Source organism: Oryza brachyantha, chromosome 3 (assembly GCF_000231095.2).
Source record: "Oryza brachyantha chromosome 3, ObraRS2, whole genome shotgun sequence".
NCBI classification, from domain to species: Eukaryota; Viridiplantae; Streptophyta; class Magnoliopsida; order Poales; family Poaceae; genus Oryza; species Oryza brachyantha.
The window spans coordinates 18,265,555-18,277,512 of NC_023165.2; the positions used below are offsets into that span (position 1 = coordinate 18,265,555).

Here is an 11,958-nt window from a genome sequence, read left to right on the forward strand (position 1 = left end):
AGGTTTGTATAATATAAAAATAGAAGTATAGAACTAGGTGGTCTTGTCTCCATTTTATGATATAAGACTTTTTAATTTTGTCTAGATTTATATAAATGCTAATGGATTTATAGATTTGTAAATTATATATATTGATCCATTAATGAATCTAAACAAGTCTAGAAAGTCTTACGATATGAAACTAATTGCAAATTCATTACAAGTTACAGTACCTCCAATTTTAAATATATGACATTTAGGACAACCAAATTAACTTAAATATAGCTATATTTTCCTATTCTAAGCATCAAATAATAAAGACCGGAGGGATTGTACATGATTCTAAGTTAGCAATTTCCGATCGATGTCGTACGGTTCCGTCCAATAATTCCATGTGAATTTTCTGGTATGTATTTTATAATTTTCATCCATTTCTACGTTTTTTTAGCTGAAAAAATATGGTTACGTAATGGTTTAGACTATTTTCCGATTGTTTTCATAATTAGGCCGCGTTCGGTAAGAGACGATAAGTTAACTTACCCGGCGCGCGTATTAATAGATTAGTACATGATTAATTAATTATTAATTATTAAAAAATATAAAATAGATTAATAAGAATTTTTAAAACAACATTCCTATTGAAAATTTTTACGAAAAATACACCATTTAGCAGTTCGGGAAACGTACGTGCGAAAAACGAGCGAGTTTAGTTAACTTACCCATGAACAAACGCTGCCTCTGTCCCTTATTCTCAGTTCTATAGTACAGCCAACTACTAGCTCCAATTCATCTATAGTCAATCTAATAGTCAATTCATATAATAGTTATCTACAAAACATTAGTGCATGATCCCACATGTCATACACACACTGTGTCTTATAGTCCGTGTGCAGCTGGCTACAAATTAGTAGCCCATCTCCCTTCTTTCTCCTCTCTTATCTATTTAAAATATGCTTATAGCTGGCTTATAGCCTGCTATTGTACCTGCTCTTATGCAAGGTGGACGTTCAAAGTTTAAGGAATGTGTGTTTCTCTATTTTTTTCATGCAGTGATTTGGACAAAGTGTGTTATGAAGTTGAATATATACATCGGAAGAGTTACTGCTGAAAGGAAAAGGAGATAACACCCTGAGAGAAGAAGAGCTTCTTATTATGTTATTTGAGAGAAATTAATCAGAACACTGATGATCATCTTTCCAAGAATGGTGGGGGGAGACCCCTCTCGATCTCCCTCTCCTTTCCCTCTTTTCTTCAACACCTTCTCCATCTTTATGGCTAATCTGTGGGGATCTTCTCAACAACAAAACAGAAAAGATCCCCTAAAACAATACAATACCTACTGAGAAAAACCAAGAAAATAAGAGGAAACAAGAAAAGAAATGCAGAAGACGAATCCATCCTTCTGGTAGCTTGAACAATTGGCTGTACAGTCATCCCATGCTCTTGAAATGATCTCTGAACCTGCCACAAATTGACTGTTCTGCCATTCGTCATCTTCAGGGATTCCTCTCGCTCAGATGGTTACTCACATTCTGTTGAATCACGAGCTGTGTCTGTATCTATATATATATATATGTGTGTGCTGCCTGTTTCAAGAATTCAAAGTAATTTTTGGCATCATTATTCAGTTCAGAACTTTGCATTCCAGATGGCGCTGCCGTTCTCCCCACACCGTTGATGGACCTCCTTCATCCGATCCGCTGATTTGCAGATGCCGCTGCAGCTCCAGTCGAACGACGCAGCGCATACATTGCCTGCCTGTGCCTTCCATTCGCAATCTGCAGTAGAAGTGCGTGTCAGTCACCAACAGTTATCTCAAACATTTCCTTTTATGATGAACAGTTAGCTAAAATATGACCAGAAGTTGACAAAAAAAAATGATTTGAAGTTTCGTCATGCATGTCAATCAACAGGGTGATTGATCATGTCAGTCCAGAGCTCTAATCTCATCTGACAACGACACCATTTCTCCTAAACAGTTTCGTAGTTGTCCTGTAACACCTAACAGTCTGAAACTAATCAATTGTGCGTACGTGAGCATACATGACTAAATGACGAATGCAATCTCCATTATTTTCGGTATTTAAGGTGAAATGGTATTTATCTAAGAGCGGTTGCGACAGCTTTCAGAGAAAGGAGAAGTGGCCTTGTTGGAAAAAGTTCCGATGTCTCGTGTCCTGACAGGATGCTTCATGATTAACAAAAACAATTGACAAGCACATGTTTCCGACAGCAGATAGCATACCTACTTAGTGAAGTTGACTCACAACCACCCCAAACTACGCAAACGCAACTGCACTGTTTCACCAAATGATCCAATACATTGCATAAATAAAACAAATATGATCCAATACAGATACTAGGATCGTAAATAGGATCGTAAATCGTAAAGCGTCTTTCCTATCTCAAAAGCTAGCCTATAGGGTGGCTCTGATACTAATTGTAGGATCGTAAAGGATCTTTCCCACCTCAAAAACTAGTCAATGAGGTGAGGGGCTCCTCACTTATATCCTAGGTCCATTACCACTTTACAACCAATATGGAACTATTCAAAACACACAGATCAACCAAGCTGTGTGAAGTCCCACAGCTCCATACAGTTAAGAGTTGTCCGACATGTCAAACACCAAACAGGGATCTGGAAGAGCAAGGGAAATCAGTTCAATAGATGGTGAGTGAGGATTTAACAATACCTGGTTGTGTACCGCAGCAAAGCCTGCGATCATCGACGTGTTCGACATCTAGACCGATGAACCATGCTCCTAATGACACATCCTCATTAGCGTATTTGTGGAGGACATGCCTGGGACATCACCATCATCCATGGTCAATAACAGTAGGTGCTAGAGAGAAAAAGAAATTGCAGTGTAGCCAAACGAAAGCCATGTCTGAAGAAATCCCTTACTGGTTGATTGATATGTAAGAAGCCAGATCCTTGGAGATTGCATACAACTGACCGGTTGCATGACGGAAGTACTTGTTCCCCCATTCGCCGAATTTCCAGTACTCGGGTTCATGGTATCTTACACCCCTGGGGATAATAGAAAACAAGTTAGCATTTCATTAGTTGTTTAAACATCATGGAAGACATGACAACAACAGGGGAACTTACTTCTGAGCCAAGACTGGACCAGATTTCATGCAACCAATGTATGCTCGAGGCTTCGATCGATGCTTAGCCAATATGTTACCAAGAGTTGCTGCAGTATTTTTAAATCTGATTATTATATTATCATTGTAATTGAGATGGACTTTTAAATCTGATGATCATATCATATATATTATATTTTATCAACTTCGGGTGTACAAATACTTAGCAGAAATTTAATATAAATAAAATGTCCGAATTGGTCTTTTTTAGTAGAAAAAAGGATGAATTAAAAAGGGAACTCATGTTAGATCAGAGAGGACATTAGTTTGCACACCTATATTTACATGTACATCATCATCCACTTTAATGTAGTACTCTGCATCCCACGTGGATAAGGCTGTCACGAAAAATGATTTTGTCTTTGCAGCCAATTCAAGATACCCTTCAACATGATCCTGTAATCGACAAACAGTTCAATATATTTCAGTTTTACAGACAAATAAGCAGGCCATTAATACTGTACTATACCAGCTAAAGTAAAATTTATACTGTATTACATCCTATGGTAATTACCAATCTCATGAAGTCACCATGTTTCCTATCTTCTGCATCAATAGCTCTATCAAGTATCCCACCAGATGATGCACTGTCAAATAAGATAAAAAGTAAAAAAAATTCAGATTCAGTAAGCTCAAACTGTTGTCTTCTGAAACAAAATCGTAAATTGTAACTCTTTAGTCTAATATAAGAGAAAAGTCTCCCTTTGCTACTGCCCAGAACAGATTGCCCAGAGTGAATCTTGCACTAACCTATGACCGATGACGAACCGAATGATAATTCCCTTTTCTTCCTCGAGCTTCCTTCTTCTCTCACCTATTGTAATCACAGGAACAGTGTCAGTTAACATTTTTTCTTACTGTTGCAGCAACGTTGTCCGTGGAAAAGAAATGCAAACCTTGAGGCATCCACGTCGCACGAACTGAATCTCTCCGTTTCCGGCTGCTGAATGCGGTGTTGATGCCAATGACCATGAAGTACCGTCGTTTCCCCGTAGATTCAGATTGTGGCGCACCATTGAGCTCAGACTCCTCCTGTGAGGCCTTTGCCGATGCTAACTCCATTTCTAAGTTTGATATTGTTTTGTCCAGTGCCCTGATCACAAAACAGGAGTTTTTATGAACCTTGAACAGAGACATTTGAGGTCAAAATCGGTAGCACAAAGGTTATTCTTTTCAACACTCTAGGTACTTACTGTATAGCATCCTGAGTTCTTGGGACCTCTCCAATTATATCTTTTTGCTCCGCAATCTGTATAATATGCAGGAAAAATAAAGATACTTGTGAAAATGTACTGAAGACATTGTTAATTTGTTCATTCTTCCTCCTGCTAGTAGAGGCCACCGTAAAGGCAAGTTACACTTTACAAGGGAATCTGAAAATACTTGTGTAACAGTTAAACATGCTTACACTGCTCTGAGCACAGTCACCGGACACAAGGTTCATCTTGTTCACTTCTAGGGCCGACCTTCTTATGATCTCTTTTGGTTCTGGCATTGTCCACATCCTGCAAAAAAAAAAAAGCAGTTTCTTAGCACTTTCGTAGCCTGGCTGCAGCACTAGTTTAGTAAGTTTACTATGACGAGCAAAGGCACACCTACTACAACAGCCTAAGCATCTTTTGGGAATTATTTTACAACGACATATCAGAAGAAAAAAAAAACTGATCTCCAAATGCAAGGAAATACATTACAAAATAAGCAGACAGAGGCACAGAGCACGTATATTACGGGTAAAATCATGCCTTGATGCAAATTTCAACAAAATGTGCTGCTGTGTCTGATATCATCATAGGACTATTTACACTTCACTTCTTTCAAAAAAAAAAAACAAGAAAGAAGTATTCACAAACACCTCACATAAAGATACCAAATGCATAAACTTCAGTGTCAAAAAAGAAAACAAAGTTTGTTGTTTGCTCCATGCGGGGCTGCTGGCTGCGATCTCTGCCGATGTTTCTGTAGCCATGACGTTCCCTACTGAAATTCTCACTGTACAAGCGACCCAAGAAATGCCAAAAAAAAAAAAAAAAAACAGAAGACCAAAAAATTACCGACCTCCAACTACTGGTGCCAGGCCAGGGCAACTGTAACTTTCCCAGGTAAAGTAAAACGAACAGTTTGATGTTTGCTACCAGTGGCAACTATGTTGTCGGCGACAGGTATACGTTCTATCAGGCAGTTCGCGATAAATGTACCATGTACTCTAGTCTGTACTGCCAGTTTTTTTACTCGGCTGCGTGCGTCGTCGTCGGAGCTTGTTGTTCGCAAGATAGAGAAGCATCACGTCGACCAGGAAAAGTACACCCTGCAGTGCAGGCAGTAGCAGTAGAGCAGTAGAAGCTTCCAAGAACTCCACATTTACCACGAGCGAGATGTGTATCGAGAGAGCCTTTAATTCGAGAGAGATTTGCTTTTTATTTCTCCTGTTCTGTAGGCTACAGCAACGGGAGAGAGAGTACACCAGCAACAGTTGTTTGTTGGTCTTGGATGTGTACTCCATTGACCAGAGAGAGAGAGAGAGAGAGGAGAAAGAGCAGAGGGAGGAAGGAATGCAAGAAACCAATAGAATTCTCAGGGATTTGGGTGAACCGGACAGGAAAAAGAGAAAGCGAATTCGTTGATAGGATCCGATCACCGGAGGACAGGATCAGTTTTTCTCTCTTTTCCTTTTTGCAGGGAAGAAGAGAAGAAAAACAAAAAGTTGTAAATTTTCCGTACAAATTTCAGCTCAACAACTGCACAAGTACACGAACGGACGAATCAAATCTATTGCTCAAAGCACGCATGAAAACGGAGTTGATCAGAAACAGAATTGTTCGGCTGTAGATCAGGAGCCGGCAAGAAGAACAGCAGCAAGAACACAACGAAGAAGAAGATGGGAAGACGAGGGAGAGCAAGAACCTAACCTGTTGGTGAAGATGAGGCCGATGCAGAAGCTGCCGAGGCAGAGCAGGAAGGTCCATTTCTTGGAGATGGTGCCCCTCAGCACCAGCTCGTCGCCTCCGCCCAGCGCCGCCGCTCCCCTGCTCTTGTTGAAGCTCATCTTCTTCCTCCTTCCTCCCTCTCCAACCGGGCCGGCCGGGTTCGTTCCCTCACCTCTGGATCCTCTCTTCCGACCTCCGAGACCTCATGATCGCACGCCAAGAAGCCCCAATCCCAGCACCACTAAAGACATGGCCCCTCCTCTTGCCGCTGCTCACTTTTGTGAAGATCAAGTCACGATTTTTTCTCCGAGCCTGTGTGGCATGAAAGATTCTTGGGTTCGTGAAGCCGCCTCCTCCTGCTCCTGCCTGCCGCTGGCGCCACTGGCTGGTGCCTTTGGGGTGAAGGAGAAGCAGGAGGTGGAGATGGAGACGAGAGAAAGGACGCACCAACTGCGTGCGTGCGCGGGCGGAGTCGCAGGAGTGGAGTCCGGAGGAGGGAAGGGATCTTTGGTGGTGGCGCTGCTCCAGATTTATTCGCCACTGTGTCTGTGCGTGCTTCGCCACTTGGACGGCCAGCTTAGCTCAAGTGGTGGTGGTATTAGTGTAGGGGTAGGTGGTTAAGTTAGGTTTAAAATCTGGTCTCCTCGCGGGATTATTGTAGTGGAAGCGCCATTAATGAGCTGCGAGGTTGATTAAGCGCGGTGAGATTCAAGGGATTGGTGGGTGGAATGCCCGGTTTTGCCCCCCCCCCTACACACTCTCTATGTGGTGTGGTCAAAGTCAATGGCTGGGCTTATATATGCATGTTCGTCACCTTGGCAATGGTTGTGAGTTTGAGATCAATGGATCAGTAGCACCCATGTGTCTAGGGGATTTAGATATTGAGCCTGCCTGTCTCCGGAGCTTCTATCTGCTGCAGTTTCTTATAGGATTTTTACAAGACAGTAACTCTTTCGAATAGTACTCTCAGTTTATAAGAATATGAAGCTGCATATTTTAGAAGATGAGTTGGGAACCATACATTAAAAAACCAAGTTTTTCTAGATCATGAGAAGTTTTTTTCACTGGTTGCTTTTCTGAATTTTAAGCCTTTCTGAGCAGACCCATAACCGTGTGGTGCTACCTCCCATGAAGATTCTTCTTCCTCTGGTGCACTTCAAAAATGGATACCTCTTCTGGATTGCAAGCAATATAAGGCCGTTCCTAAAAACTTTTTTCTAAAAACATCACATCAAATTTTTGGACATCTAAATAAAACATTAAATATACATGAACATTAGAACTAATCACGCAGTTTTGGGAAAATCGTGAGATGAATATTTTGAGCCTAAATAGTACATGATTAGTCATAAGTGCTACAGTAACCAATATATGCTAATGACAGATTAATTAGACTCAAAAGATTCGTTTCGCAGTTTCTAGGCGAAATCTGAAATTTATTTTATAATAAGATTACGTTTAATACTTCGAATGTGTGACCGTACGAGTCGATGTGATCTGTCTTTGAAAATTTTTTGGGAACTAAATGTAGCCTAACTTCTGTAGTTCAAAGTTGTTACGTGGAAACAGTGTCATGAAATATATCGCAAAAATACTTACTTTTATGGAAGCATCAATTTTCCATGACCATAAGCGACCGTATTCATATTGGGATATAGTCAGTGTGTCTTCAAAAGTAATATACCTTGGTCCCAAATTAAGAATGCAGATGTAACTTTCAATGAAAAATTAATAAAGGAAAATGTCGCTTATTAAATGACAGATTGTTGAAAGTGTGGATGTAAGTACAGGTTAGATACACAAAAATTTAAGGGGGCGATGGTTTGGCTTATTAAGGGAAAAAATCAAATAATATATTTATATATAAAAATAATTTATGAATAAAAAAATTATATATGTATTTTTAACGATCTAAAAGACGAAGCTAGAAAATAAACTACGATAAAAAAGAATCAAAATGTACTCTAAATTTAAGACTAAAAATTTAAATTTTGGCTTATAAGTATAAGTACAAGCGAAAGATGAAGTTGTAAATAAAGGCTGATGATTGAGAAAATTAGTAGTCTAGAAATTTTAATTTATTGAGGCCCGGTTTAGTTCAAAAACATTAAATCGAATCTTTGGACACCTAAATGAAGCATTTAATATACATGAACATTAAAGCTAATTACACAACACAGTTATGAGGGAACTCGTGAGACGAACCTTTTGAGCCTAATTAGTACTCCCTCCGTCCCAAAATAAATCAATCTTTCACTTTTTGACTACAATGTTTGGCTCTTCGTTTTATTTGAAAAAATATACGATTAATATTTTTATTTTTATTAGATAATAAATCATGAATAGTACTTTTGGTAAAACACTGGACACAGAAACCAAAGAATTGGTTTTTGAGGGACAGAAGGAGTACATGATTAGTCATACGTGCTATAGTAACCAACATGTGCTAGTGACGGATTAATTAGACTTAAAAGATTCGTCCCGTGGTTTTAGACGGAGTCTGTAATTTATTTATAATTAGACTGCGTTAAATTGTATACGTCGATGTGACATCTCTTCCAAAAATTTTTATAATTGGACGGGGCCGACAAAACTTGAATGTAAGAATTGTTTTCTTACGAAGGATGTAAGTAAATATAAGGCCCTCCGTAAGTAGCTGCAAATGGAAAGATGCAGGTAGTAGATCTACATAGAAATCAATTCATTTATATATTTACCAACGTACACAAAAGTTGGTGTCCAACAGGTCAAATATATGTTCTTGGACAGGTAGACTAATCATAATGCATGCCTAGTCAAGTCGCCTGTATAAACTGTAGGAGTGTTTTCTTGTGGCGTACTTTTGGCCCATGTTACCCAAAGCTCAGGTCAAATACACATTAATTAATCTGGCATATAACGATCACAGTAAAGAGCCATCAACCATTCTTTAGCTCAACTTTTCTCTGTAATGGAGCAAGGTATCTTCTTAATTTGTCGCAAATGTATCCTGAAACTATAAACAATTAAAAAAGGATTTATATTGCCACTTGCAGGTATTTATTCGTAAGAATTTGAGAGCACCAAGAACAAATGAGAACACTATCATAATGTTAATTACCACCTAGCTAGCACCATGCAACTGTAAATAAATTTTCGAAATCACAACGGCCTACAAAAATGCTCAACATTATTTTTCCCACAAGGAATGCATGCAGTCACTGAGAATGACAAGGGAGAGATTCACTCAACTCATAAAAAAAATATTAGCATGAAACTAAACTAAATTAAATTAAGCAGGGTGTGGTTTATAATTGCAACTGGTGGTGGGCATGCAATAGTAAGGGTAATTAAGTAGGAATGGGAAGGAGGAGGAGGTGAGGAGAGGAGGGGTGAGCATGTGGGCGAAAGAGCGGATCCAGGTTGGGCTGAGCCCAAAGTCCCCTCCGTCGATCATGTGCGATTAGGAGGGGAGAGGGGGCCAATCATTGTGTGGATCATTGTCTAGTCTTTCTTGGTTTCTAGATCCAATTTTGTTACTACTAACTTCAACTTGCTCCTCCGTGTGTGTGTATATATACAACTAACGCATATTTTCTCTTTTTTCTCGGTGTGTGTTTTTCAAAACTTCTAAGATGGTGTGTATATATATATATATATATATATATATATATATATATATATATATATATATATATATATATATATATAAAAGCTGCCTTAAAAATTTAGATTAATTTAGTTTTCTAATTTTTTAGTTAATAATTAATTAATTTTATATTAATATGTTACTGTGTTTTTTCGCGTCCGATAACCAACAAACTGCCGAATGGGGCAGTAGTACTCCTACTATTATTATGCTATATTTTGACCAAAAGGCATGGGCGTATACTACTATACGCATCTTAATTGGACGATCCAACAACATTTGATTTCGTAGAAAGCGCTCATGCAACTTATGGCTAGACAAATTAAATCAGGATCGATGATGGTGCTGGATGTTTACCATCGTGAAAAATTCTGCATGCAGTATAATTATCAGTCGTAGCCGTATACTAAGGCTGCATTCTTTTCAGTACATGAAGTTGAATACGAAAGATTTTCTGATTTTGCGTTGGTTGTTTAATTATGTGCAATCAAATTAACTACTGTAAAATTAAAAGTTCGGGATAATTAGATGATGAGCTTTTGCATAGGAACTTTGCAAAAAAAATGAAGGGATTAACAGTTCGGCTAGCGTACGTGCAAACGCCGAGGAAAAGGCTAACAAAAATCAATCTTAGTTGAAGGAACGCTGCTGATAACATGTGGTTCTAATTTAGTGTTTTCGTATTGTTTTGAGTATCTTTCAATCTCACAATTTAGATCTCCAAGAATAAAAGCATTAAAAATGTTTATAATATAAAATTTAGATTTTTTCTTATTGTTTTCTATTTTTCACTCTTGCCTTGTAGACCTCCAAGAACTATACTCTTTTTGGACGGTTGCAAATTTACCACTGGTTTAAAATATTATTACAAAACTACCACTAAAAAAATTACAAAAATAGCACAAGAACTATTATTCGAGTGACATCCATGCAATTTAGAAAAAATGAGTGGCAAATTTGCAAATACCTCTACTCTTGTTGGTAGTGGCGACGCCGTTGAATCTGTCGTCTCACCAAACCCCTCGTAAATTACCCCTTAATTTTCTTAATGTTAAAAGAAAATCAAATATAAATAGATAATCACATGTAAAATCAAATTCAAGTGAATACTCCTTATAGGTAATAGATGTGTAACAGATTTCATGGATAATATTTTATTTATTTATTTTATGCAATACTGTGATATATTTTTCTTTTATCCACGGTGTGGCACAGTGTAGTGGAAGTTGCAGGTATTAAGAAATTTTTTTTGATGCGCCTTTTACTGCCATGTGTAATTTAGCCTAACAGAGATGGTTTTGGAATAAAACTAATTATAATACTCTGCCTCGTAAATCTCAAGATTCATACGACTTGCGCACTGATGAACTTTTATCATCATTTCATATGAAATGGGTAACTTAGAAGTAATATGATTTGAGCACTAAGACTTACCGGTTCTTACCAGTAAACTTTTAAATGATTTTAAACCGCACCCACTATATTTTATTTTAGGCTAAATACATGTACAAACCCTATCACTATTACTTAGGCTACAAACGGATTAAGATGCATGTTACGAGAATTAATTTCACATTGAATAGCTTTGTATGTTCCTATATATAAATTGTGCAACAACATATTTGACTAAAAAAATGAAACCATTAATTGTACTTTCATAACAATATAATTGTTCAGTATCAAATAAAAGTACATAATAGAACATAGTGGTCAGAGCATCTTGGAGATATTATATGTAGAAACAACATACTTTATGATGCAGAGACCTTGGACTACTAACTTAATTGATTTCAGGTAAGTTAGTGTAATCTATTCTTTATGCAAAACTGTAGAATAAACACTAGTGAAAAGTTATCCTTTCACAGCCAAATTAGAAAAAGACTTCATCTTTTCGCTTATGTTTATACTTATAAGCCAAATTTTAAATTTTAAAACTTAAACTTGTTGACTTTTGGTTTTTTCTGTTAGTTTTTTAGCCTTTAATTATAATTCGCTAAAAATATCTATATAAAAAATTTACCTATAAATTACTTTTAAATTATTAATAAGTGATTTCGCGTATGGTTATTAAAAGTTATTAAAAGCAAAATGACGAGGGCTTCCCTACCTGGACTGGAGAAATACGTGACATATGATGGCGCACGAAGAAAACGGCACGTATTACGTGCAAATTAACGGAGCTATTGGAGTTATTTTCATTCAAAAAGGGCTGCAACCCTACTTTTTTTTTCTCTTTGCAATAATGAAATACTCCCAACCCAAAGAAAAAAAAGAGAA

At 37.7% G+C, this 11,958-nt stretch overlaps 1 protein-coding gene across 1 annotated transcript; it reads right to left on the bottom strand.

Annotated features, from left to right (window-relative positions):
* Positions 1 to 1,030: 1,030 nt before the first annotated feature.
* LOC102718724 (probable beta-1,3-galactosyltransferase 2) lies at positions 1,031 to 6,596 on the bottom strand. Its single transcript, XM_006650205.3, has 11 exons — positions 6,036 to 6,596; positions 4,538 to 4,634; positions 4,323 to 4,378; positions 4,026 to 4,222; positions 3,880 to 3,943; positions 3,644 to 3,716; positions 3,405 to 3,525; positions 3,092 to 3,179; positions 2,885 to 3,010; positions 2,673 to 2,782; positions 1,031 to 1,757 (listed from the first exon to the last, which is right to left on the bottom strand). The coding sequence occupies exons 1-11, from the start codon at positions 6,170 to 6,172 to the stop codon at positions 1,609 to 1,611; spliced, it is 1,218 nt and encodes a 405-aa protein (XP_006650268.1). The 5' UTR covers positions 6,173 to 6,596; the 3' UTR covers positions 1,031 to 1,608.
* Positions 6,597 to 11,958: the final 5,362 nt, after the last annotated feature.

Excerpts from the sequence above, each read along its gene's own strand:
- LOC102718724 (XM_006650205.3), bottom strand. The coding sequence starts at position 6,172 with ATGAGCTTCAACAAGAGCAGGGGAGCGGCGGCGCTGGGCGGAGGCGAC. Across the intron at positions 3,717-3,879 it reads CGGTTCGTCATCGGTCATAG|TGCATCATCTGGTGGGATAC; the intron begins GTTAGTGCAAGA and ends CTTATTTGACAG. Across the intron at positions 3,011-3,091 it reads GGTCCAGTCTTGGCTCAGAA|GGGTGTAAGATACCATGAAC; the intron begins GTAAGTTCCCCT and ends TATTATCCCCAG.